The 26,991-nt window shown below is 52.3% G+C and overlaps 6 protein-coding genes across 6 annotated transcripts; 2 read left to right on the forward strand and 4 right to left on the reverse strand.

Moving 5' to 3' along the window:
• Positions 1 to 243: 243 nt before the first annotated feature.
• G6M90_00g023690 (uncharacterized protein) lies at positions 244 to 3,651 on the reverse strand (the record flags this gene model as incomplete). The annotated part of the gene is made up of 6 exons (XM_066129908.1): positions 244 to 965; positions 1,111 to 1,396; positions 2,275 to 2,395; positions 2,480 to 2,844; positions 2,902 to 3,291; positions 3,367 to 3,651. 6 exons carry the CDS (start codon positions 3,649 to 3,651, stop codon positions 244 to 246), a joined length of 2,169 nt encoding a protein of 722 aa, XP_065985749.1.
• Positions 3,652 to 5,124: 1,473 nt separating this feature from the next.
• G6M90_00g023700 (uncharacterized protein) lies at positions 5,125 to 7,662 on the reverse strand (the record flags this gene model as incomplete). Its single annotated transcript, XM_014692700.1, has 1 exon — positions 5,125 to 7,662. One exon carries the CDS (start codon positions 7,660 to 7,662, stop codon positions 5,125 to 5,127), a length of 2,538 nt encoding a protein of 845 aa, XP_014548186.1.
• Positions 7,663 to 13,640: 5,978 nt separating this feature from the next.
• Positions 13,641 to 14,780, forward strand: G6M90_00g023710 (uncharacterized protein; the record flags this gene model as incomplete). Its single annotated transcript, XM_014692699.1, has 4 exons — positions 13,641 to 13,770; positions 13,832 to 14,091; positions 14,175 to 14,595; positions 14,656 to 14,780. The coding sequence occupies 4 exons, from the start codon at positions 13,641 to 13,643 to the stop codon at positions 14,778 to 14,780; spliced, it is 936 nt and encodes a 311-aa protein (XP_014548185.1).
• Positions 14,781 to 15,236: 456 nt separating this feature from the next.
• Positions 15,237 to 16,536, forward strand: L2HGDH (L-2-hydroxyglutarate dehydrogenase; the record flags this gene model as incomplete). The annotated part of the gene is made up of 2 exons (XM_014692698.1): positions 15,237 to 15,326; positions 15,403 to 16,536. The coding sequence occupies 2 exons, from the start codon at positions 15,237 to 15,239 to the stop codon at positions 16,534 to 16,536; spliced, it is 1,224 nt and encodes a 407-aa protein (XP_014548184.1).
• A 696-nt stretch (positions 16,537 to 17,232) lies between these two features.
• G6M90_00g023730 (uncharacterized protein) lies at positions 17,233 to 19,513 on the reverse strand (the record flags this gene model as incomplete). The annotated part of the gene is made up of 4 exons (XM_014692697.2): positions 17,233 to 17,317; positions 17,380 to 19,242; positions 19,312 to 19,380; positions 19,491 to 19,513. 4 exons carry the CDS (start codon positions 19,511 to 19,513, stop codon positions 17,233 to 17,235), a joined length of 2,040 nt encoding a protein of 679 aa, XP_014548183.2.
• Positions 19,514 to 21,070: 1,557 nt separating this feature from the next.
• On the reverse strand, positions 21,071 to 26,895 carry pyrABCN (the record flags this gene model as incomplete). The annotated part of the gene is made up of 3 exons (XM_014692696.1): positions 21,071 to 21,127; positions 21,203 to 26,202; positions 26,283 to 26,895. 3 exons carry the CDS (start codon positions 26,893 to 26,895, stop codon positions 21,071 to 21,073), a joined length of 5,670 nt encoding a protein of 1,889 aa, XP_014548182.1.
• Positions 26,896 to 26,991: the final 96 nt, after the last annotated feature.

The raw sequence follows: 26,991 nt of genomic DNA on the forward strand, positions 1-26,991 counted from the left end.
TTGATTTGATTAGAGCCTACTTTATGTGGGTTGCGCGCTTTCTATTTGTTCGTTTTTTCTGGCTAACAATAAGCAATCAAGCTCGCTGCCCTTAACAACCATCTCCCAATCTGGGTTTGCCAAATTTTCATGAGACAGGTAACAATGAGATGCATTTGCTCAATATCGGAACCAGAGATTATTTCGTCATGCCAGTCTATTCGGCCAAGTGTTTACTTCTCCCAAACAACAAAAGCCCAGGCACTACAGCATCACTGCCAACGCGCCGGTACTAACTCCTAGAGCGACAGACATGGTGGTAAGGATATCCATGCTAGACCACAAGGAGGCGGCGGCACCGGGACTATCAGGCCGACGAGTACCGGTAGCGCCGGTAGCCGCCGTTGTCGGGCTACTTTTTTCATTCCCTCCGCCGTTGTCAGCCGTGTTCTCGCTGCCGCCACCACTGTTCGGAGTGTCAGTGGCGGTTGGTCCGTCAGTGCCCTCGGCTCCCTTGCGCGTGCTGCCAGTCAGAGAAGCGAGGCTCGTTGCCGACGCGGGCGTCGAAAAACTGAGCGTGCTGGAAATGGAGCTGAAGTAGCTCGAGGCGGCGGCGGCGGCGGTCGTGCTGACGCTCAAGACGCTGGTGGTCGACGTGCGGGCCGAGGTGACGACGGACGCCTCAATGACGGTAGAGTAGGTCCAGTAGTAGTAGTAATAGTACCAGGTCATGGTCCAGTAGTAGTACTGCTTGCGGGTTGTCGTGTAGGTTCTCGTGGTGGTGCGGCTTGTGGCATATGTGGTTCGGCCGTTTTCCACACGCGCTGTGCATCGTGAGTCGGTGCAGCAGACGGGCAGGTTTCCCTGGCTGGATAGGATGTAGCAATGGTTTCCGGCTTCGCAGTATCGTCCGTTCTTGCAGCATTCGGCGCTGGAGGGGATGCAGCGGTCGTTTCCGCAGCACTGTTCCCTCAGTTTACACGGTCCTTGGGGGCAGCATCGTGAGTCCGAGGGCAGACAGTAGCCATGGCCGCAGCATCTGGTAGATGTAGGGCAGCAGCGTCCAAAGGCTTGATGCATCAAGAAACAGAGTTGGTCAAACAGTCTCGCGGGATGGAGGGTTCGCCGTACCTGAACAGTACCAATAGCCTGCTTCGCAAGACTGTCTCTTGTTAAGAACATGCAGCACGCCGTCCGCAGACAGGGCAGCACTTCCAAACATGGGATCATCAGAATCTCTTTGCCGTAAAGGATTCTTCAACGCGCCGAGCTTGGATGGTCCACCAACAGCATCAATGACCATCTCCTCGACCTCAAACTCCTCCACACGGCCCTCGAGGCTGCCGTCATAGTTGAGAATGAGTTCGCCAGTCGCCAACGAGGCAAAGAAAATATTAGTGAGGAGCATCTTTAGATACTATGTGCAGATCAGTGAGGCTATACAAGCCAGTTAACAAGATTATTGTCAACAAAATACAGGAGGAGCTGGCACACACACAAGCTCCTAGTAATGGAATAGAAAGACGGCTCTGTGCGTCGACCTAGGGATAATGCTCACTACTTATCTGATTCCTTCAAGATCATCGCTTCATCCCTGCGGTTGTGGCATATTCCACAGCCGCACCCTTGCAGGCTGGAAATAATGGCATCTTCAACCTAGCCATCAGCCCTGTCTTGACTGGCGCCACCGGGACGTGTTAGGGGAGTCCGTTCGACTGATATGTAAGCTGCGGAGTAGATTTTCCCCGTTTCTGCTGAGAAGATGGCGTTCACGACTGCATTCGAGGGCAGGCCCAAGTAGTGAAGCCCAGGTTTAGAGGATAAACTAAGACTTCAGCTGCCAAGCACCGACCTCGTTTGGCGTGGAGGGTGGATATCTCGCCGCAGCCGCATTGTGGTGTCTGCCCAGTAGGCTTTTTCATCGAGTGTAGGCACGCATCAAGAACCACGGGGAAGGTGCAAACGTCCTCTTTCCAACAACTTCACAGTGTGAGAATTCATGCCCTTCCATGAGCTAGTTGGTCATGAGTCTTTCTTTATAGCTAAGCTACGCGATAAGAATTCGTTACCGAGCTATACACACAGTTGGCTGCGAAGCATATATGCCAAAAACAATTTCAAACTGGCAGTCCTTTATGCCCCAGATTGCTGAATCAGGGGGGGGATTCGACATTGGTCACTGTCGGTTCCCAACACGAGATACAACTCACCCGACGAGTCACTGGTCATGAACACTCTCTTCCCTTCTCTGTCAAACGCCAATCCAACAGGTCGGAAGCACTGCCCAGGGCATACCGAATTGTCCTTGTTCCACATCAGTTCCTGCTCAGCCGTGGGGCTGCTCTTGTCGGCTTTGGGGTATCCTTCAGAAAAAGCTACACGGCTAAGGCGGTAGCCATTCGGAGGCTTGCGGTTCCTGCAATACAATACATTACCTGTCTGTCAGCAATCCACTCTGCCGTCCGTGTCATGGTTTCAGGACCTGTTCCATTAGACTCACCAGCTTCCGTGGAACGAAATCAAGGCCGCCGAGCCTTGGAAATTGAACTTGATGTCCAGCGGCGCGAGGTGGGATCCAAAGGTAATATAAGGAGACACGGTATCGTCCTGGCACCACCGATCTGTATAATTGTTGGGCATTTGATCTCCCACCATTTGAAGTCCAATCTTGGCTCCTCCTGGGTAGCCGTTCACATTCGAGGTATCAAAGATAGCCACGCAGGATGGATAGCCAAAGTTCTTGCCATAAACATCACTGGTGGTGTCATTAGGCAGCCCATGGAAATTGAGCTCTTCGCCGGGGTTCGAGTTATGAACATCAACGCCATTCCGCTGCATATCATCGATGGAATTTTCGACAGACCACTAGGACCGATTTAGCATTTTCCTGTAGATATTTGGGGTCCAGAGTTCGTCACTTACAACATATCCCGTCACGGGATCTTCAGCGACACCCACGCTGTTTCTAAGCCCCCATCCGAGCACCTCTCCGTCGGAATACCTGACAGGGCTATCGATCTTGAGAAGGTGGTCAATCTTGAAAATGCGGATCTGGCTTTTGGCCGACCCAATTTCCACCGTATCTTTATCGATATTCCCATCAGATCCTCTGGAGACGAGCAGCAGATTTGAGTTGTGCTTTGGAACCAAGAGAGTTCGTGTAGCATGGCCACCTTGATCCATGCCAGTTATAATATTCTTGGCCTTTCCCACCGTTCCTTTCTCAGCATCGTAATCATAGGCATAAACGCCAGTGGACGATGAAACGAAGAGCGTTTTGCCATCAGATGAGAGCTCAATGCCATGATTCAGCTTAGCACTCACGGATTAGCCTCTCTCTCTTTTTTACCATGATTTTCAACCAGCGGGAAGATCGCCAGCACTCACAGTCTCGTCGTCAACAAGGGACGAGCTCTTCGTGACACAAGTGTCCAATCCCTTCCCATCATCCAACTCGATGCGTCTAACGCCCTTGGCCCCGGCCTCAACCACCAACAGATTCCCTTTGGGATCAGCAATGACACCCCGCGGCTTACTCAGATCATTCGCCAGGACCTTGAACGTGACGCCCGGCGCCGTCTGCGGATCCGACTTTGGCTGGATGGACTGACATTGCGCAGCAAGTGTCAACCCCGTATACAGCGCCGCGAGGAACAAATACAACGGAGCCATGGTTGCAAGCAGCTCTAATCCACACGCCAAATGTGAAAGCGCGCTGCGAACCGCAAACCAAAAGGGGCCAAAATCTACAGCCACCGTGGCATGAATGGGTATTTATCCTCGGCAGGCCTCGAGACAGTAAGTCCTTCTTTTCATGCACTATCAGTTGCCCTTAGTCATTCGTTGGAAGGAGGCATCCATGTCCCCTCCTTCCCACCCGACCATTCCTGCAAGCCACCAAGCAAAATCGTCGTCATCGCTAGCTTGCCACTCCTGCTATCCCACCCGGCGCCCACGAGGGAAGAAGGTGTTTGTTTGTGGTGCGTGCCAGGGCGCCAATGGTCTTCAAGCCGGCCACACTTGATGCTTGACCAAAAGCCGTAGGTGGTAGTGATGCTAAGCCGCTGATCCTGGTGACTGTGGTCCAATGGGGAAAACTCTCTGCGGGACGGGGTTTCGTCATCCCAAGCATTGGCACTACTAAGTCCGAGGGTCAATGTGCAAACGTGCTTGCTTTCAAGGACGTGGAATTCTACTCCCGGAAGCGAGAGAGTCGGTCATGGACGGAAAGGCGCCGTGTGAGAAGCTTAACTTCCAAGCTTAAAAGCCGTGTCACCAAAGTGCGGAGCATCATTGAAATGTCTAGTCCTACACTCTTCGACCATCTGTACAAGTGAGCATGATCAGTTAGCCAGCTACTTAAGTACCTTCCCATTGCACATGTACTACCTTCTAGGTAGCTGCATGACGCAACAGTATGATTCGACACCCCGCACAATGCACATCAAATGAGAACCACGCTTAAAACAGTAGAGAGACAAGGTCCATTGTAGCATTTTATGCTACCATCCAATCCCACGCGGCCAAGACACCGTTGCTCACATGTCTACAACTTATCGACGTTGTCCCGCATATTTCAAGGCTCGTCATTACATTCCAGTCTGCTATTCTGATACGCAGTAAAAACCGCCATTCCGGTACCCAAAAATGTCCAAGATGCTCATCTAGCTGCTTCCTGGTAGACAAATTCAATAATTTACCTGCACTAATCAAAGAGTCTCGTTCGTAAACCACATCCAATTCAAACATGCCGAAAAGAGAGGCTTCCTCCACATGCATAAATCCATCATCAATAAGTGTCACAATCGCTTCGTTCGTTACACGTAGTCGCACACAAAACAAAGAGAAAAAAGAAAAAGGAAAATGTTGGTGATGATGAATACGGTCGGTTTTTTGGGCGTCATATGATGCTTCGCGGCGAATTCAGTCTAAGGGCTTTAAGGTGTTTTCAGAAAAATGAAAATGATGTATGGTCTATGTCGGGCATGGTACAGCGTAACTAGACGCATAGGAGACAAAAAGGAGGATTCGAGCCCATCCTGGGCTTTGGACAGCGATAGTTGTATCGAGATAACAATGCTTGAATCAGGTCGTGATATGCCGAGTTGGCAATTACCAAAAATGTGTCATAGTGTTACACGGGCATCAAGTCTTTATCTGCATCTTTTGCGGAATAGGAGGCAATGCCCGGGTTGGTGGAGGAGCTGGTGGAGGGCCACTGACAGCTATTTGTGGCATACTCCTGCGATTCATAGGTGAGGTTCTTGGGGTCTTCTCGACGTTAAGATAATGGCCGCTTGTTGGCTGGGACTCTGATGTAATAGTAGCAGACGAATCAGACGAGTGATGACTCGACACTGTTGAGTCGTGAACTTCGTATGAGCGCGACGACCGCTCGGAAAACACGGAGCACATACTAGCTCTCTTTGCAGCACGAGAGGGTTCTAACGACTGGCTTCTTATCATGTCGCCGGTGCTCTCACCTATATCCAAGAACGAAGTTCGATGCCCTCGTGGCGGTCCGTCGATGACTGGGGGGCCAGTTGGCACCACCATAGACGCAATATGGGGTCGTCTATTTACCACCGCCAAAGGCGGCTCTGGCGATGGTATCCCCTGTCGGAGAGCACCGGTACTGGATTGTTTGCGAGGACTGAGACGCCAGGATGATCTCTCTGGTATAGAATCCGGTACGTGAGAAGCTTGAGACACTTGGTCATCGCCACGCCTACCAGCTCGGCCCCGAGAGACTGATCGCAGTCGGCGTTGCCCAACGTCCATCGTCGGCAACGTTGGTAGCGGGGGGGACTTAGGAGAGGTCGGTAGCCGCTCTGTGGCTATGGCTCGTGACACGCCCTGGTCAATCACGACGGACAGGCGATGGGCTGACTGCATCGCTGTCGGCAGCGTTCGGCCAAATCTTCGAGGTGATGTGTCACGGTCTCGTCTACGGCTAGGAGAGCCGTCCGTGGTACTCGTCGCGCCCCTTGCATACGAAAAACGGCGAGTAGATGAGCGCGGCACACTGAAGTTGGGGGTAGGCTTGACACCGAGGGGCGAATTCACCCGGTCAGGGTGCACGTCAGTAACACAAGTAGGCAAAGAGCGCATCTTTCCTTTGGGGGCCAGACCATCGTCAATGAAGGGGGCGGTGGCTTGCACCGACTCTCTTCTCGTGACAATTTCCGACGCATTCGGCCTCGTCCTGACTTCTCCCCTACCAGAAGATTCATGGTGGCCAAAGATTCCCTCATCGAATTTATCGTGTGTAGGGGATCCGTCTGGCGAGGAAACAGTCGATGTGACGAAAGTACGTTGCCCACAGGAGACGAAAGATAGACGATTTGAAGTTTCCCGAAGGCTTTCTAGCTGGCGTTCATCTTGAGACATCATGCTGTTTGTCGTAGAAATATCATCCAGGGACTGATGGCGAGCTGTGTCGGTGCTGGTTTGTCGCGTGAAGGTTTCGCTACTTCTCGTCTCTCTCGGGGGTGACATGATGGATTGGCTAGCCCTACTTCTAGAGCTCGTGAATCGTGAAGGATCTCGTACAATAAGAGTGCGCTGGCTCATGTGTTCCCTCACGTATGGATCAGCACCAGCAGGTTTGGGCTTTCCGGTCTCTGATAACTTCCTCCTGCCACCTTGCTTTTCGATCTCGTTTCGCAGAACGGCCAACCAGCCTTCCATATCCTCAGCATTCTCAAAAACCATTAGCAGATTAGACGCGTTACGGCGTTCAGTGAGGCGAAATGAAAGTTTTGAGAATATGGAGCGGCTCTCTAGCCCCTGATGGTCATAGTCATCTGCCACTGAGGATACCTGGATAACCCAGTGGCGGCCTGGAATCGCGTCTGCGGCGAATGCCGCAGACGAAGGACCTAGCCGAAGAATCTTCTCCGGTAAGCGATCGAAAGTGCCATTCCGAGAGTATTGTAAAAGATATCCAGATGTCACTAAAACATAAATCTTGGTCGTCCACTCAAAATTCGTCGCGGGGGCATTCAATTCCCATTTATTATTCTTTTTTCTGTGTTTGTCCATGTCTGCGTCCAGGTGGTCATTTCCGGCTCCGTCAGCCAAGTCTTCCTCTTCTTTCGTCTGGAGACTGTTTTTTTTCTCATTGATTCTCAAGATAGCATCCGCAGAAATGGTCGCCGTTGGCAAGGTAGCATGATGAACGGCTTGGGGGAAAGCCTTGAATAACGGGGGCAACGTCCAGTTCGTGCTAGAGTCATCAGGTTGCCCGCTAACCCGCGAATTCGACCTCTTTTTCCTCGCGGGCGGTACATTACGATGTGAGGATTGCTCGGCATCGGGGTCCTCTGCTGTGGCTGCAAGCGGTTTCCAAGAGAAGTTTGTTGGCAGGTTGGAGTCGTATTGGTAAACTAGTGGAGGTTGGCTTACTCTCGCCATCGATGCGCGGAAGTTTGTCTTCTTCAATGTAGCCGGCGTGGTACTCGGCTGTTGGTCGTCTCTTGCAGCTTTGGATCGCCCGAATATGTTCCTCAACCCCAGTTTCGACTCGCGACGGCCAAGTTTCTCGATTCTGTCCACCTTCTCTTGCCTGATTGGCATTCGATTCTCCAACTCGGCCGCATAATCAAGTCCTGGTCCTCGAGGTCCTCGAAGACTATTACTCGGAACGCGCTGAGCGTTGTCGAGCATTTGCTCATGTGTCATTGTAGATTAGCCAACAGAAATCCCGCCGATACCAACAGGGGGTATATCCTGTATTCTCTACAAGTGCGAGTCAAATCTTTGTTGTTTTGAAGGTCAAGTGACAAGCGAGCGACTACCAAGCCATGCGAAAAGCCTTGATGTACTCAAGGCTCTATGACTGTGGGCTAGTGCACCTTCGACTGGAGCAAAAGAATAAAATCAAGTCACAAAGAAACTTGGAGCAAAAGGTGCTATCAACGATCACAGACAGCTTTCCTTCATTTACACGGCACTGAAAGCCCAGAGGGATTGAGAGAGTTGATAGAAAAGATGGAAGGGTGGGGATAACGAGGTATCCGATCGTTTGGGTTGAGGAAATGGTAGGCTCTGTTTCGTAACAATTGTCCCGAGATTGAACTTGTCTTGGTAAATGGTTCGCTTTCCTCGAACACAAGAAGGGTGGCCTGATGTGTGATTCGCCGGGATCGAGGTTGTTGATGCGAGGGAGCCGAAAGAGAAGAGCCGGAAATGAAAGGAAAGGGAGCAAAGAAACATGCAAGACAAGACAAGACAAGAACAAAGCGAGATGCTGTGTCGTTAGACCCTTGACATACTTGCAATTTGAAGCACAAACTAGAAAGGACAGGATAATAAAAGAGAATGTCACTGGTAAGAAATACAATTATAGTGCAATATGGATTTACTCCCCTCTGGCTCTACTGGCCCATAATACGGAGTACGGCTGCGCCATTGTACTCGGTATATTGTACTGATCAGACAGACGAGCGAGGTAAGTGGACCCAGAGGTTGAGAAGCGGTCCCATGGCGGGGGTTCATGGCGTCTTCTGGTGCAGCCATGCAGGCGCAGGCAGCAGAATGGAGTAGTGCTAACACACACTTTGACAATTTGTCGCAGGCGACGTGCGGATGTCTGAGTCGCTTGGAGTCCGGGAGTCACATCCCCCTGTGCTCCGTACCAGAGCTGTGGACAAGTGGGAGGGCAGCCCTCTGTCGACGTCGAGGTGCGAGGAAAGGCTGGGCCAGGGGTCAGACACAGTGTGATGTGGGCGGACAAGGCACATGTGCAGCTTCAGGAACCAGGGCAAAACGACATGGGACCCCTGAGGCAAGACCAAAACGGCCTCACAGCTGGCCTGTGCTTGAGTGCGTCACGGCTTGTGTGGATCATGCCGGGGCGCCAAGGGAGCTCTGCAAGTTGTGGATTCGTAGGTGCGGGCTGTCACACCAGGTCAACAGGTGCAGTACGGAGTACGGAGTCAACCTCTTCCATTGCCATCGCTCTGGTCGTACTCCGGACGTGACACCACAGCATGCATTGTAGAGTGTACGTGTGTGTACCGTATACGTATACTCCGTACAGTACTGTATGTACATTACGGTCCCTCCGTATGCCCGGGCCATTGAACGTGTGCAAGTCTTGTCAATAGCGCTTTTCCAGGTGCATGCTGGGCCAAAACTCAAACTAGGACGTTGTTGAATGTTGTTGGAAACTCTAACAAGGTATTCCATCGAGGATTGGCGCCGGAGACGGTTGAACTGCGTCCAAATGATCGGATGGCTAGGATCCTGAGGGTCAACTGCAATTCAGCAATCAGCGTCTAGCCGTGATGAACATTGTGTATCATAGTACCTGGCTATGGAGTACACGGAGTACGGAGTACATGGCCGAACGACGCTATGATACTCGGCAGAACAGGTGTGGCGGGATACTGCGTAGCGCTTCCTCGATTGACTTTGTGCTCTGTTCCATAGTTCATGTTCTGTCCAGATAGAAGACTCGGACATCGCTGTGTGGTGCGTGTATCTGGTCGTGATAATTTGGTTTGCATTTTGAGGTGACGACGATTCTAGTTGATACCCGTCAGGACGCGAAGTCTGGCATCCAACAGCGGTTCGTTCATGGTGGCTTTGTGGAACTCACCTGCCTGGGGAGTAAGGGGGGCAGAAACAAAGGCTAGCACTGTCTAGTGCTTATTTACTCCGTACTGCAGGGACAGCTGTATGTTGTAGGGGACTTGCGAGCGTCCAAAGCAAACCAGACGCCTCCGCGACGCGATTGCAACTGATACCGCGCCAGTTACGGCACTGGCTACGGACCAGGAGAAGCCAGGGGGGGGCTGACGCCACTGGGACCTGTATCTGGCTCGCTCCCCCATCGTTCTCCAATGGCATGGCACGTGGTATGAGTACGGAGCCGGCGAAAACATCAGGATTCCACGACGAGGTGGCTGCAAATAAACATGCCAACAGGATGCACAGTCAGTACGGAGTAGTATGCTTCGGTTCATGCTCGTCCGGTGGGCTGTGGGTTGAGAGCTGTGGTGTAACTGCGGACGAAGCACGAGGCAAGCAGTTGGAAGCTGTTGACTGTGGAGGCAGGAGCGACAAAGCCTCCTTCAGGTTAAGCAAGTTGACATGAACTTGTCCAAGGCCAATGACTGATTTGCAAAAGTGACGCTCGGCCCTGCCCCGCACATGTCGACCAGAAGATCTATCGGAGGCAGCGAGACATGACAATTTCTGGCTGGAGCTCAGCCTTGTCCTAGTATTTTGTTGTAGTACATACATACGTACATAGCATGTATGTACACTGTACGGGGAAATGTTCGCGCTCGTTCAATGTTGGTTGTCTTGTTGGTCACCTTGTTGGTTTACTCTTTTCTCATCGACGCTCCCTCATAATTTTGCTTTTTCTTCTCGCCATCGGAACCAACGATGCCCTCATTCATCACTTACCGCTCTCGTCCGGTGTTTCCGCTGTTCTCAGAACCGAGCTGCCGGCATCACAGATTCATTGCCCATGTCCCGCGGATACCTCTCCGGTTTTCTGCCATGCTATTCCATGCTATGTCAACCTTGCTAGCGCCTGGTCACTGAGCCTTTATCGATCCACGGCCTGCCGAGGACCCCTGGCCTCCAGAGTGATGACCAATTTGAACTGGGGATATCCCATCTGCACCCAGTCAACATTCCAACGTGTGAATGGCAGCGAGCAGGGCGAGGGCGAGCATCCTGACTGTTTGTCAGGGCTACGAATCGTGGAGCAAGGTTGAACAGAATGGAACCTCTTTGTCCCGACATCTTCAACATCCCAGCCTCCTTGGACAGGATCAAGTTGCTAAAGTCGGAAGACCATGCGATCGCTCCGCTTTTTCTTTCACTGCTATGGACTGCTATGTGGTACCCTTGTGGTGATGGCCTCGATATCTCCACCGCCCGCTTGCGTACTACTATGTACAATGTAGGACCTACTCCGTACAGAACGGGCAGTTGGAACCACACTTGTCATGCTTCGATGTGGCGGCGGCATTTGTTATTGTGGCATCTCTGCCAAAGTTTTTGAGCAAATGAATCGCATCTCGAATACACAGCCTGGCCCGGTGGTGTCTGGGCACGCGGTGGCCTGACAGGTCGACAGATCCATCAAACAACCGCCATGTGCAATGGCTAAGAGGGATCAGACCCCTAGCACCCTTGTTGACAGATTCCATCAGACTTCCAGGCTTACATTGGCATGTCTCAGGACAAGATGAAAGATTAGCAAGAAAAAAAACTTGGCGTCGGGGTGTACATATGCACAGTCAGCCGTGCGTCGTTGACTGGTATCCGGTTGCGGTCATCATGAGCGATGGATTACTAGTACTACCAGTTTTGAGGCTCGCGATACGTGCGGGTTTTCTCCCCTTTGTTCATCCCCAGTCGTCAAGGTCAGCTGACCGCTTGTCCGATGCAAGAAGACGTAATGGACGATATGCCACCATGCATCTCCCATCATCACACGCATTCCACAAAGGGAATCTCTTTACGGAGTACTACTATTGGTGGCTTCTTCCGGCGTGCAGTAAGTAGGTTTGGTTATACAGCAAATACGAGGCAGAGTGCCTCCACCCGAAAGGCAGTCGACTTATTAGACTTTGTGGCTCAAGAGTCCGTATAATGAGGATTGAGTTGCGACTATTGACTATTGCGAAACTAGAAGCTACAACCTGTGTTCGTTTGGTTTGGGCTTTACAGTCGTTCATAAAATGTTGGACGGGCAAAAGGCACATTTTGCTTGTTTGCCTGCCGTTGACTGATGACCCTAATGACAACGTAGCAGAAATGAGACGACAGTCTTGGACGGAGCATGAACCCTTCCGCCCCTGGTTCCTGCAGTAGCGCGATTTTTTTGATCAGACTTTTTTCTGCTTGAGCCATTATCGGCATTCCACCGCCAGTGTTCTCGTGTTCGCGCGACAAGGTCCGGTAGTTTATCGCATCACGACGTCGGATTTTCCCACTTTCTTTCAGGCGAAGACCTGCTGTGTTAAATAAGGGGTTGTGTGCAGGAACAAAATCACCAAACTGGACAAAGGCCGTTCCATTGTGGCAAATATTCATTCAACATCATCCTCGGGACGGGTGACGGCGACTGATGAATAATCGCGATGTTTGGCAAATTTTTACACAATTTTGATGTCTTATTTTGTTTCTAGCTCCAGGCCTGGTGTTTCAACGGCATCACGATGAAACACGGTGGGTGCACGGGGCCATTGTTCTCATCCCATCCATCTCGAGAGGTCTGGGGGCTGCCCGAGGATCGACGAGTTTATTAGTTCGTTTTCTTCCCCGCTGGATTGGGTGTGTGGGTGTTGGCCACCGCGTCGCGTGGTTACTACGTACTGGTAGTATTTATGTATCTACCACCCCATTGCTAGAAGTGCTAATCAAGATGAAGCAAGGCATTTGCCCATCTCGTTGACAGCTACCGCCGTCAAGTACGTTTCAGGTCTTGGTCTCCTAGCCTTGACGGGCTGAACTCGGTGGACTCTAGACGATGACAGACCCGATGCAGGAAGATGGTCTACCGTAGAACTAACTAGTCACGACGTCTGCGCGCTTACTGCCAGGATTTTTCTCGTAGTCTTTTTCTGTCTTCTTTTTTCCCCTCCCTTTTATTTTCTCCGGAGGCTGCACGTAGTAGTAGTACTTGTTTTATTGCAGGACGTGTCAGTTGTTCTGGGTCTTGATGCAGCCCAACAATTAGGCCGGGCTCATTCGTAGAACTGGACATGTGACTCAACAGCAAGCTTGCTGCACTGCGACGATAACAAGGTCTGGGGTTCAGCGTCGAACCACGGTATATTGTCGGTCGGGCACCATGATGCAGCGTTGCGTGTAGTACACGGTATGCTTCTGGTTGCCGACCGACCTGCGTCGTCTGGAAAACCGGGCAAGAAGCTGTTTCCAGCATGTCTGCAGAAATCTGATTTGCATCTTTCTATCGGAAGGGGGCTGGAATACGTCTCACCACACCGTCACAGGGCAGCACAGGGCAGCATGAATTACCACAATGTGGTGGCGACACAATTTGAACTTGAATTCTCAACCGCGAGGAGTTGTTGGACTTTGTTGGCGGCGTGGCCAAGTCGCTGCATCCAAGTGTCAAGATTGGCAGGTTGAGGCTGCTACAGGGTAAGTCGGGATGTCAGGCGAAGAAAAAGTGGCCCCATTGTCAGGAGACGTTGGAATGTTGGCGGTCCAAGTTGGCCATCTGAAGTGGCGTTGTGATGTCAGAGCTTCAGAGAAAGTGAATACGAGGAGTCAACGTCGACCTTGTACACGCGCAAACAAAGCTCCTCGCATTGCTTCATATCCAGTACAATAACTCATCTTGCAGCTGTATTGCCTTCAGCCAACGACGACTGCCCGCTCGAACGTGGGGTAAACAGCACTTGAGCACTTGGCCAGACTGTCAAGTGGAAATCCAGTGGTCCAACCGCCGCTGACCATTGAAGTTTGACGTTCCTCCAGTCATTGCCCCGCCATAGCTTTCCAGTGCTCCCAACAGGAACCAGATAGAACGACCAATCCGTCGAGGCACAAGCGGCACAAGCTGTCTGGTCTGCATCCCAAAGACAAAGGCATTACTCTCGGCACCGCCTTGGTCGCTGTTCCCTCCCACAACGGCGTGCTCACTGCACCGCAGACAACAAACAATGGCCACCAACGGCGATGGCTCGTCGCTCGCGAGGGCTGAGTCACCAACGGGCTCACCACGATCTGCTTCCGTGTCACTACAGGCAGCGGCAACTATGAATGCTGGGCTTCAGCGGGAGCCCTCACGTCGTACGTTTTTGCATTTCTTCTATCAAGTTTCAGCGGAGCAGTCTCTCACCTCGACATCTAGGGTCTTCCACTAGCTCCCTGGCGCGGAACCCGTTATCACCAAACACCAGCCGCCGACGATCAACCGTCCTTATGAACTTGCAGCTGAATGATCCGTCTGTTCCGGCCCCTGGAGAGATGGCACAGGAGCATTCTGGATACCATAGATCGAGCCCGCAGCCACTTTCCGGGTCGCCGCTGATGGCTGATCCGCATCATCACCGGGCTCCCAGTCTAGGGGAACTGCATCAAGAGCTCGAGGCAGAGCAGGAAGGACATGTGGTGAGTGGCATCTAGTACCCAACGACCTCTTTGCTTTGATGTATTTGTCCATGTTGATGTCATGTGTTGCTGACGAGGAGTAGAACCGGCTTCTTCAGATGATTCGACAGCAGCAGCTCGAACTTCAACGCCTTCAAACGTCACGACCCGGCCACAGCGCCGATCCAGCTGCCGAAGACAGTGCCATCGCAGAAACCGTGCCGAGACCCATATACGGAGCAGGAGGAGCATCGCAGAGTAATATTCCTGGAAGCCAGCCCGTTGGATCTTACTCTCGCTCACCCGTGTTCCCTCGTGGGTCTATGGAAATGGCCCGCGCGGAGATGCACCGCAGATCCAGGACACCAAGCCGCGGTGCTTCGCCTCGTCTACGAGCGACTTCAATAAGTCAGGAGAGCGGGGACTGGGTCCTTGGGGGTCGTGACGAGAGCGCCTTTTACCAGGCGGAGACACAGATGCTCACCAGGGAGAATCAGATGCTGCGACATCGTATTCGTGATTTGGGTATGGGCACCCCCAACCGAGAAAAATATTCCGCGAAATGACGCTAAGAAATATGTACAGAGAAGCAACTTGCCGAGTTTCACCCCGGCTCAGGAACGGGAACCGAGCCTTCGATACCATCACATCTGACTCAGTCGTCAACAAGCGGAGAGCCAGCTGGCGAAGTCGGGCCAAAGGAATCGTAGCTTTCGGAGGACATGATGTATTGCTTTGCAACTGTGTTTTAAACACATTCCTTACGGAGTTTACGGTGGAGAATTACCATAAGAATGGGCATATATGCATAGGCGTAAGGTTAACAGAGCTCACTCGATAAGATTTGCATCAAAAGTGAAGAGGCGAGAACAGCCTGCCCAAAGCTACAAAGGCCGCATGCATGAACCCAAATGAGTTGAAGTCGTCTGAGTGGCAAGCATATGGAGCCCTTACAATACGTGCCCATACTAACATATTAATACCATCCAGGCCGGCAAAACCCACTCCGAAATTCGGTGCCGCACAAGACGTCATTGGCTCCTGGTCGTCAGTTCATCCACCTCGCGGAATAGAACGGCAGACTTATATCGCGACTATATATTTCGCAATCGTACTCATGAAATGAATTTATAGAACCAAAAAAAAAAAAAGAAGAAGAAGAAGTAATGCTGCCATCTGGGCTAAGACAAGTCTCACGGCGCGGCTTGCGCCAGTTCAGCAGCACGCCCGCCACCCAAGCAGACTTTACTCACGCCGTATGCCCGTCCATCTGGTAACCCGCACCCGACGGAAAACAAAACGAGCAAAGACTAACCAACTCGTGAAAACCAGATCATTGGCGGCGGCGTCGTCGGGCTCTCCATAGCGCACCGCCTCTCGCAGCAGAGCCCATCGTCGTCCTCGGTCCTCATAGAGCGGCACTCGTCGCTGGGGACCGAGACGTCCTCCCGCAACAGCGAGGTCATCCACGCGGGCATCTACTACGGCCGCGACACGCTCAAGACGCAGCTATGCCTCCGCGGGAAGCAGCTGCTCTACGAGTTCTGCGAGAAGCACGGCGTCTCGCACAGGCGCACGGGGAAATGGATCGTCGCGCAAAACGACGCCCAGCGGCGCGAGCTGGAGAAGCTGCACGCGCACTGCGCCGACATTGGCGTGCCGGTGCGCTGGGTGCCTGAGAGGGAGGTCCGGGACGAAGGGGAGGGCGTGCGTGCTGCGGGCGGCGCGCTCGAGTCGCCGACCACGGGCATCGTCGACGTCCACGGGCTGATGGTCTCGCTGGCCGGCCTGTTCGAGGACGCCGGCGGCGTCGTCGCGCTCAACTCGACCGTCGCCGGGGTCGCGCCGCTGGGGGCGAGGCCCGGCAGCGCAGGGTGGCGCGTCGACGTCAGGGACTCGCTGACGGGCGAGGCGTCGAGCGTCACGGCCGAGACGGTCGTCAATGCCGCCGGCCTGGGGTGCGTCGACGTGTACAACATGGTCGTCCCCGCGGCCCTCCGCAAGAGGCTGTACTTTGCAAAGGGCAACTACTTTTCGTACTCGGCGTCGCGGCCCCGTGTCTCGAGGCTGGTCTATCCCGCCCCGAACCCGGGCGCCGGAGGGCTGGGCACGCATTTGACGCTCGACATGGGCGGGAGGATACGCTTCGGCCCGGACATCGAATGGGTCGACTCCCCGGACAACCTGGCCGTTGGGAGAGAGAGGTTGGAGCAGGCCGTCGAGGAGATTAAGCTGTATTTGCCCGGTGTCGATGAGACTTGCTTGGAGCCGGATTACGCAGGGATTCGACCCAAGTTGAGCTACAAGGGGGCTGGGCAGGCTGGCAAGAATTTCAATGACTTTGTGGTGAGGATGGAGGACGGCTATCATGGCTGGGTGAATTGCCTGGGCATCGAGAGCCCCGGCTTGACAAGTAGCTTGGCCATTGGGGAGAGGGTCGGAGAGCTGTTCTATGGGAGAAAGTGAAATGACGGAATGTGCTGCTCTTGCGAAGCACAATATCAATCAGGGGACACGTGCCAAGAGGACCGTAGAATAAACCTCATAGAAATGATAAAATTTGATCATGCGAAAAGCCGGGGATATCATACAGAAAAGACGTTTGACCATAATCCACCAAGTGAAAAAAAAAAAGAAAAAAAAAAGAGAGGCCGAAAACCGAAAAGCAGATGCCAACAGAGATCCAGAGTTCAAACTCGTAGAGCGACTCATTAGAGAAGTAGTCGTATACTATTCAAGTGCCGTGCAAACTAGCCCAGGGACTAAAAGAGCCGCAAACAGTGTTGACAAAAAAAAAGATGAGAAAAGAAAAAACTCCATAAGCGAATGTGTTTTCCGTATGCTCCTCCCGGGAATTCCATGTAAAAACTCAGAATTATTTCCACCTATGCATGCCCGGGCCTTTCCTTGTCCATTTCACCGAACTCAAACTTGGCATCAAGATGGAATATTTGCAAAGGCCAGAGACCCAGAAAGAAAGAAAAAAGATTCAAGTTGACCAATAACGCCTCATGTTGCTCCGGCGATCACTCGCTTCCCTATGAAAATAAAACGCCTTTCAACACCCCAAGTGCCTAACAATAATCGAGACTCTCAAGATCATGTGCCTTCAGTGCTCACGTTTCACCCATTGGTGCGGTGACTTTCGCAACTTTTCTCACCTCAACTCATCGTGATGCTTGGACAAAATTTTCTGCCCTGGACGTTGATGTGCAGTTCATAGATGCCAGTTTGAGCGCCGACAAACCTAAGCATGATGTTAGCTGTTGGACATTCACGCTGCATATTAAAACCGAATCTAAAACGTACAGGGTACGACCGTCTTCGGTCCAGGCCAAACCTGCGGTATTATCTGGAGACGGAGGCACCTCAAAAACTCCATGATCAGTCGCTAGAGTTCCTCGGATCGCGCTCTCCTCCCAGCGATTGACAACTTGGTTGACTAGAGGTACGAGGAGTGACGAGTCTTCATTGTCCGTGTCATTGGAAGGGCGCTCTCTGGCCTGTAAGATTTCAAGCACATTCAGATAGGACGAATCCTGTCTTTCTCTCTGACCCCGCATCGCTGCTACCGTTTCCTCGACCCTGTCCACCCATCTTTGTTCCGACCATCTTTGGTCCGTCCGCCTTGTTGATGTTGATTGTGGTTGTTGGCCCTCAGACCCTTCACGAGTGAGCTGCCTGGCATTACGAAGTCGCTCCTGTTGACGCTCCCTCTGCTCTCGGTAGGAGCCAAGAATATCGCCCATTGCCCGACCCACACTACTGCTGCGCTGTCGGGGTCTGGGAGATTCGCCATCAGCGGCTGACGGCCGTAAACTTGACAGGTAGGTCAAGGCTAAATCTGATGGCCCACCATCACGAGCTCGTTCTTCGGTGCTTCTCAAGGCCGCTCGTTCACGCCGTCTTCGATCACCTTGAATCGCCTCTAGGACAACAGTTTCATTGGGCGTGAGAGGCTGGTTTAACGTCTCCAATGCTTCACCCTGTCGACGTGTACGTGTGCTTCCCGAAGGGGGGGATCGATTGGACCTCCTGTCCGAGTTACCGTCCAGCAACCGAGGGTCGACTGTGTTTCGATCGAGGATGTCAATATGTCGAAAGTCAGCCTCAACATTGATATCCACTATTTGCCGAATTATGAAATTGCTTCGCATATCAGCGAAACCAATATGGCCTTTATCTTCTGTCCAGGCAAGAATATCAAAGGGACCAGGGCAGAATGCCATGTCTCGAATAGCTCCAGGACCACTTTCTGGGCGAGATGACTTGAACGTGGTGATGAGAGGCTCCGCAGAAGGGTCGAGGAGGAGAGTAGCGTCAAAAATAGAAATTGTCCCATGTTGTGTTCCGACGGCTAGGTAAGCACCCGATGGCGAGAAGCATGCTGCAAAACTTCCCCGGCTGTCTGAACGATCATCTTTTCTTTGACTCTTGAGTAGAAATCTTTGTCTCTGTTCCCACCGATATCCGCTATCTTCGCTAGCTGGAGGTGTTGAGATGCCTCCTTCTGTTTCGACCCGTTCATGAACGTACAAGTACGGATCATCAAGAATCGCAACTAGGATTCGACCGTCAGGGGACAGTATTGCTCGGTTGACGAAATCGGGATATGTTACGACATCGAGGGGATCTATTTTCTCGTTCTGGTCAAATTCGCGTAAACTAACAAGAACCACGGTGCGGTCGTTGTTGGCCAAAACCGCGACAGGCTCAGTATATGATCCCGCTTCGAGAGGTGTCAATGCCGGAGGGAACCACAGAGTGACGCAGTTAACTCGGTCCTTGGCAAGTTTCATGCTCTTGGCGATCAAGCTCTTACTTGAACGGCGTGCGTGGGCAAGAAGGGCAAGTAGGGGCTCGTCACGGCTGGCTCCTCCAAGGTTCAGTTGGTGTCTTGTTTCGGCATCCAGATGCAATCCCAGCAAGGGCTGCTGATTGCTTTCAATTGCATCTTCGAGTTTAATGGCGACAAACTCGCCATTCTCGCTTCCACAACACAACCATCCATTCTCGGCTACTAGGCAGCGCGGCGCAAAGGTAAGGAGCTTGATGGTTTCGCATTCTCGAGTCAACGTGTTGAGTCGCTGCACATGGTTGCTGCCATTTCCTCCGGGAAAGTACACAATGTTTTTCTTTTCCGCGCTTATCAACGACCGGAGTTGCCAATGTCTATAGGCGAAAATTGGTGAGCTACAGTGTGGCCATAGAGGAGGCCGCTTGAAGGACATGAATACATACTGGGAACGGACACCAATGCTATAACGCTTGCGTCCATTTTTGGACATTATGCCCTCGGTCGGGTAGCACCTATAGTTGCCCGTGACGTTAGACAAATGCACTTTCCAGAATCTTTGACGGGCAGAAGAGCAGGGCGAGGACAGCCACAGGTGGCAAGAGGAGTGTAGAGAATCACGAACAGGCCGTCGTCATTGTTGGCCATGGTAGACGCTACCGCCAGGGACCTAAGTAGGCAAAGGATGTCTGCAAGTGTTTGTCGAAGGCCACTGGAGCTGCCACTTGAGCTTTGGCACATGCAACGGCCAAGTGCCGCGGATGGGATGTTGACGGCCCACTGATGCCCGGCGTGATGTACGATGGAGTATCGCCAGCCGAGAGGCGTGTGAGAGAGCCAGTGTTGGAACCTGGGGAGGCGGCATGCGAAGTAGGCGCCGGGGAGAGACGGGTCGGAGAGGGTCGAGCGTCGTCGGGGCTGATGGTCTGGGATGATTGATGTAGAACTGGGTCGGTGAAGTGCAGAGATGGATACAGAGTTTGAGAGAGGATGTGGGTTTCCGTCGCTCAAGGTGGTTACGTGAGGCAGACCAGACCTTCAAGTTGGAGGGCCAGCTTTTGTTTGCAGCGGGCGTGACTACTTAAAGTACTTACTTAAGTACAGTACTCCGCAGTCGCAGTGTGGGAAGAACATTGAGCACTCAAGTACGGAGTACCTGGGTATAAGCTGTTGATACTCTGTCCAGTGAGTGCACAAAGCACCGTCGGCATGTGCACTTGGTGTGTCTGGTACTCAAGTACCCTGTGTACCCACTGAGCTGGGCAGAGCCAGCCAGGCTGGCCAACCTGGTGGATGACGTCTGGTGTGGTCAAGCTGGTGTGGACTCACTGCTCGGTTAGGTCAAACCTAGGACTTAAAGTACTTATGAAGTACCTAGGTGCCTACTAGGCAGGTACCTACCTACACGAGCGCGGCCGCTTGTTCTGGTGACAGTACAACTATTAAAAGACGGTGCAAAAGTCTGATATATTGAATAAGAACTCCAAGAACTGTCTTATTATGGCTGATGAGCCAGGAGACTGTCACCCCAACCGGGGGCCGCGCGCATAGAGGTAGGTACCTAGGGTACTTGCGGGCCATTGTGTCCGTACTTTAAATAGCACGGCAGCACATGTACCTAACACCACCTACAGAAATGGGGTCCCACCAGCCACGTTCACGTCCAAAGACATGCGCATCTCAGCGACAAACCAAACACAGATCAAACTACTTAAGTAAGATTACAAACATCACAACTCAATATATTAAACTAAACTAATCTAATCTAATCTAACCTACATAGGATATATACAAATAAACAAATGAACATACACGCAACGTAATGAACGTACGTATACATATACACTATACATTACTCGTGTACACGTACAGATGCGCACGTACGCAACCTGCGCACACACGCATACATCATCTCATACATACATACAAATATACACTCATACGCGCAATCGATTCCAGCGATTGCCATCATCATATACGGGATACGTTTCATACAACCCCAGGCATGGGACTCAGATCCAGCCACACACTCTGACTACCGAATACGAATACCTTGAAGCACGTAAATTCTATCGAAAAAAAAAGACTGAAATCCTTGTCTACGCCGTTGTTATCCATTTTGAACTTTTCTTGCCCGTCCGATCATGTGCGAACAGAGTATTCGGCCCCTGTACCAGAATATGTCTAATTAAACATCAACATGGCCTACGAAGCCATGACAAGTGCCAAGAGAGCCATTCTGCAGTACAGTCCATAACGCATCTAGAAACCCAGTTAGCACTTGCGCTGCTTTATCCATGAAGCACGGCCTTGCATGGACGAGGATAAAATACTCACCTGTCTAAAGTATGCCGCTCGCTGGTCAAAGTCCACTTCCTCGGCCACCTCTTCATTCCTCGGCAGAGGATGCATCACCACCATGTGGCTCTTGGCATGCTTGAGAGTGGTATTATCCACGCGATACGAGTTCTTCACTCTTTCGTACTGCTCTGCAGTCTCGAACCTCTCTTGCTGGACACGAGTGCAATACAAGACATCACTGTGAGCAATAATCTCAGGAGTCAGAGTATCTGACTCCCCAAGTAGCTGGCTGGATGCAACCAGCTGGTCCTTGACATCTTTGGGCAGCTCCAGTCCCTTAGGAGCGACCAGTTGTACTTTGACGTGGTAGTGGCGGAGCAGCTGCACCAAGGAGTGCACAGTACGCCCGTATCGGAGGTCACCCAGGAAGGTAATAGTCAGCCCCTGGACAGTACCGAGCTCTTCACGGATGGTGAAAAGGTCCAGGAAAGCCTGAGTGGGGTGTTCCTTGCTACCGTTGCCTGCATTGATGACGGGAACATCGCTGTATTTTTCAGCAATGTCCACGGACTTCTCATCAGGGTGGCGGAGAACAATGGCGTCTCCGTAACAAGCCAGAGTACGCAGAGTGTCCTGAAGGGTTTCACCCTTTTGGACAGATGAGTTTGTGGCAGGGACGGAGACTGTGCGCCCACCCAAGCGCTGCATGGCAGCATCAAATGATGCAGAGGTTCTGGTAGAAGGCTCGTAGAAAACGCTGCAAAGGACACGGCCACGGAGGACATCCAAAACTCCGGCGCGCTGAACGCCGAGGCGCATTTCCTGAGCGACAGTGAATAGCAAGTGTAGATCAGCACGGGTGTACTGCTTCACAGACAAGACATTGGCGTTCTTGAACTCCGAAGGCTGCGAGAGGAGCTTGAGGACAGAAGCGCTGATGGCGGAAGTCTGAATGGCCGCGGGCAGGGCGAGCTCGTCAATATGGCCAGCACCACGGATGGGTGAAGCGAGCACAGCATCGGTGCCCCGTCGTCGAGGGCTTTCAGTAACCTGTCCGATAGATGGAAGGGAGGCCTTCATCTCAGGAGTCTTTGCGGAGACGACAGGCGGGGGCGGGGGCAGCTCGCTCAGCCGGAAATCACGCTTCGAAACATCCAGATAGACGTGACGAGCAATGGCCTCGACCAGAATCTTGGCATTCTTGACATTGGTCACAAGAGGAATCTGATAGTCAACCGCCATACGACGAGTCTTGTACCCCTTGCTCATGTAGTTGGCAGGACGGCGGTACTTATTGTTCGAAGGTAGATTGATGTACAGATCAATCATATTCTTGGCCAGATGTTGAGTGAGGGAGAACTCCGAGTTGATGTCCTCATCGCGGCCGAGAACCTCGAGGTACTGCACCTGAACACCGTGCTCCTGCAGGAAATCCGCAGTACCAGCAGTAGCGAACAACTTGTAGCCAATGCGCTGAAGCTTCTGGATAGACGGTAGCAACTCCTTCTTGTCCTTATACGTGCCAATGGACAGAAGGATGTTGGCCTTGGGAATCTTGAAACCAGTGGACAGCAGAGCCTTCAAGTAGGCCTCGTACTTGTCTACACCAAAGCAAGCAACCTCACCAGTGGAAGCCATTTCCACACCCAAGACTGGATCAGCACCAGACAGACGCGAGAAACTGAACTGAGGTACCTTAACACCAACACAATCAGGCTGAAGGCTGGTGGGAGGGTACTCCTGGAAGGGCTGGTGCATGATAGCCTTGGTGGCCATCTCAATCAAGTCGACACCCATGACCTTGGAAACAAAGGGGAACGATCGAGAAGCCCGGACATTGCACTCAATAACCTTGATGTCGTTATCCTTTGCAATGAACTGGATGTTGAAAGGGCCAGTAACGTTCAAAGCCGCACCAATCTTGCGAGTGGCCTCCTCAATTCTCTCGATTGTGGTTTGTTCCAGATCCTGAGGGGGGAGGATGAGGGTGGCATCGCCAGAGTGAACACCAGCGTTTTCCACATGCTCAGAGACGAAGTGGCCGACAACCACACCATCCTTTGCGACAGCATCCATCTCAATCTCCTTTGCGTTCTCAATATACTTGGAGATGACAACAGGGTGTTCCCGAGAAACCTCAGCAGCCTGAGCCAGGTAACTTTCCAAATCCTTCTCAGAGTAGACAGTGTTCATCGCAGCACCAGACAAGACGTAAGATGGGCGGACAAGCACGGGATAATTGACGGCATTGCAGAACTCTCTAGCCTCAGAAAAGCTGGTGAGCTCCCTCCAGGTAGGCTGGTCAACTTCGATACGGTCCAGCATGCGAGAGAACTTGTATCGGTTTTCGGCCATGTCGATCATCTCAGGGGAGGTACCGAGAATCTTGACACCTGCTCGGTGCAGCGGCAGAGCAATGTTATTAGGCGTCTGGCCACCCATGGCTCCAAGAACACCGCTCGAAGCTTCCAACTGGTAGATGTCCAAGATGGTTTCAAGGTTAATATTCTCGAAGTACAGCTTATCAGCCTCGTCGTAATCAGTGCTTACGGTCTCAGGGTTGTAATTGACCATGACAGTTTTGAAGCCAGTTTGACGCAGGGTTCGAATGGCACGAACGGAGCACCAATCAAACTCGACTGAAGAACCAATACGGTAAACACCAGAACCAAGAACCATAACACCGTGATCGTCAAAGGAGACATCGTGCTCACTGGCATTGTAAGTGAGGTAGAGATAGTTGGTGAAGGCAGGGAATTCGGCTGCAACGGTATCGATCTGCTTGACAAAAGGTCGGATGCCTGCCTCGAGTCTCATTCTGCGAACAGCAATTTCGTTGGAGTCCCAGAATTTGGCAAGCTGACGGTCACAGAAACCGAGACGCTTAGCCTGAAGTAGCAGATTAGGAGATCGGGCAATGTCCTTGGTGGTATATCGGCTCATGTCTTTGGCGAAGTCACTCAGGCCCTTGAGCTTGCGCAAGAACCACTTGTCAATCTTGGTCATCTCCCAGATCTTGTCAACGGAGTAGCCCTCATGCATAGCATTGGCGATAGCAAACAGGCGTTGATCAGAAGGTGTTTGAAGCTCATCGTCAATGCTCATGAGTGCCTTGGTTTCATTAAAGCCGAGATTATGGAAGTCAATGGATCGAATGGCCTTCTGAATGGCTTCTTCAAATGACCGACCAATGCTCATGACCTCGCCTACACTTTTCATAGAAGAACCCAGCTGAGTAGAGACACGGGTGAACTTCTTAAGATCCCATCGCGGCATCTTAACGACAACGTAATCAAGAGAAGGCTCAAAGCAGGCGCATGTGACCTTGGTGACGGAGTTCTTGATCTCTTTAAGGGGAATACCGAGACCTAGCTTAGCTGCAATAAAAGCCAGAGGGTATCCAGTAGCCTTTGAAGCAAGAGCTGAGGATCGGGACAATCTAGCATTGACTTCGATAATACAGTACTCCTTGGAGAACGGGTTCAGGGCATACTGAATGTTACACTCACCAACAACGCCGAGGTGACGAATGACGTTAACGGCAGTGGTTCGCAGCATGTTATAATCCTCGTCAGACAGGGTCTGCGACGGGGCGACGACGATAGAGTCACCGGTGTGAATACCCAGAGGATCGAAATTCTCCATGTTGCAGACTGTGATACAGTTGTCCTGCGCATCTCGGACAACTTCGTACTCAATTTCCTTCCAGCCCTTCATGCTGCGCTCAATAAGCACCTGGGGACTGGCGGCAAAAGCCTTATTGCAAAGGTCGAGAAGTTCAGCTTCGTTGTTCGCAAATCCACTGCCAAGACCACCCAGAGCGTAAGCGGCACGAACAATGACGGGGAAGCCAATATCCTTGACAACCCGCATGGCTTCGTCAACGTTGCTAGCAGAGGCAGACTTGGCGCACTTCTCGCCGATGGAGTCCATGCTACGGGCAAAGAGCTCACGGTCCTCAGTAGTGATGATGGTGTCAATAGGGGTACCCAGAACTTTGACACCAAGACCCTCGAACTCGTCCTTGAGTTCGATACCGACCTGCAAAGCAGTCTGACCACCAAAAGTAACGTAGATGGCGTCAGGCCGTTCGTAGTGAATGACCTTTCGGACGAACTCGGCATTGACAGGCAAGAAGTAAACCTTGTCGGCAAGACCCTTGGAGGTCTGAATGGTGGCAATGTTGGGGTTGATCAATACAGTGTATATGCCCTCTTCCTTGAGGGCCTTGATGGCCTGACTGCCAGAGTAGTCAAACTCGCCAGCCTGGCCAATGCTGAGACCACCGCTACCAAGAACAAGGACCTTCTTGACTGAGACGCGAGGGTGAAGCCGCTCATTCTCATCAATGGTCCCTCCTGGGAAGCTGACGGGCTGCTGAAGGAGCTTGGGGTCCTCGGTACAGTTGGCAATGGTGTTGATGAAGACGTCGAACAAAAATTCGGTGTCGCGAGGACCGGGCGTGCTCTCAGGATGGAACTGGACGCTGAAGTATGGCTTGTCAACGTGCATAATACCCTCGTTGCTGCCGTCGTTGGCATTGACAAAGAGCTCTTTCCAGCCATCAGTCAGAGTACTAGCATCAACGGCAAACCCGTGGTTCTGGGAGGTAATGTGACACTTTCCGGTCACCATGCTGGTGCAGGGGATGTTGTGACCACGATTACCAAACTTCATCTTGCTGGTCGAGGCTCCAGAGGCACGAGCAAGCAACTGGTGGCCTAAGCAGATACCGAAAACAGGCGTCCTATTCTTTTCCATGACGGCCTGGATGTTCTTGACGGTAACATCGAGGACCTCTGGGTCGCCAGGGCCGTTGGAGAGGAAGAGACCATCATACTGGTCGCCTGCCTCTTTGGCCAGGTCGTGGTCCCATGGGCAGACCATGACCTCCACACCACGCTTGAGGAAGCACCTCAGCTGGTTGTATTTCATACCAACGTCGACACATAGAACACGGATAGCTCGGCCTGAGGGGTGCCTGCGGGCGGCCACGGAGGCAGGTGGCTGATAGAGCTTAGGAGCCTTGACAGACACTGCAAAAAGAATCATGTATGAGCATATGCACTCTTGTCCAAAATGGGAAGTTGTGGAATCGCAGGGACAAAGAACTCACCCTCAGCAACGAGGTTCTTCTCGTTGGGGTTCACCCATTCAATTTCGGCAAAATTCTCGAGCGGGGTGTCATGGGCGATGCCATTGGTGACACCATTGATCTGGGTGAGACGTGTTTGAAGTCGCATCCTGCCCAACATGCTGCCCTTTTCCCGAATCTTCTTGGTCAGGGCTCTGGTATCGACGCCATACATGGCCGGGACGCCCTGCTCCTTCAGCCAGGTGCCTAGGGAGGAGGTTGCCAGGAAGTGGGAGAAGTCCTCGCCACAGTATGAATCGGTGACAAGACCGGCAACGTGAATCTGGGAGGACTCGAAGTGAGCCGGCAGGTCGCCGAGAAGCTCGTCCACTGTCTCGCGAGAAGGCACGCCATAGTTTCCGACAAGAGGGAAAGTAATGACGAGAATCTGTCCGCGGTATGAAGGGTCGGTCAAAGACTCGGGATACCCCACCATGCCCGTCTGGAAGACCAGCTCTCCAGCGATGCTCTTCTGGGCTCCGAAGCTGTAGCCAGCGTAGGCAGAGCCGTCCTCGAGCTCAAGGCAGACGAGGCCATCGTCATTGGCACTTGAGAAGTGTGCCGAAGAGGGCGGCAGCGCTTTGATGCCCGCCATTTTGCACGCGCTCTGTGCAGTCGGGGAGGGTGTTGGTTGAAACGACGAGGGACCAAAAAAAAAAAGTTGGCGGGGCAGAGGCACCAGACGATAAGG

Source organism: Metarhizium brunneum, chromosome 1 (assembly GCF_013426205.1).
Source record: "Metarhizium brunneum chromosome 1, complete sequence".
Lineage (NCBI taxonomy): Eukaryota > Fungi > Ascomycota > Sordariomycetes > Hypocreales > Clavicipitaceae > Metarhizium > Metarhizium brunneum.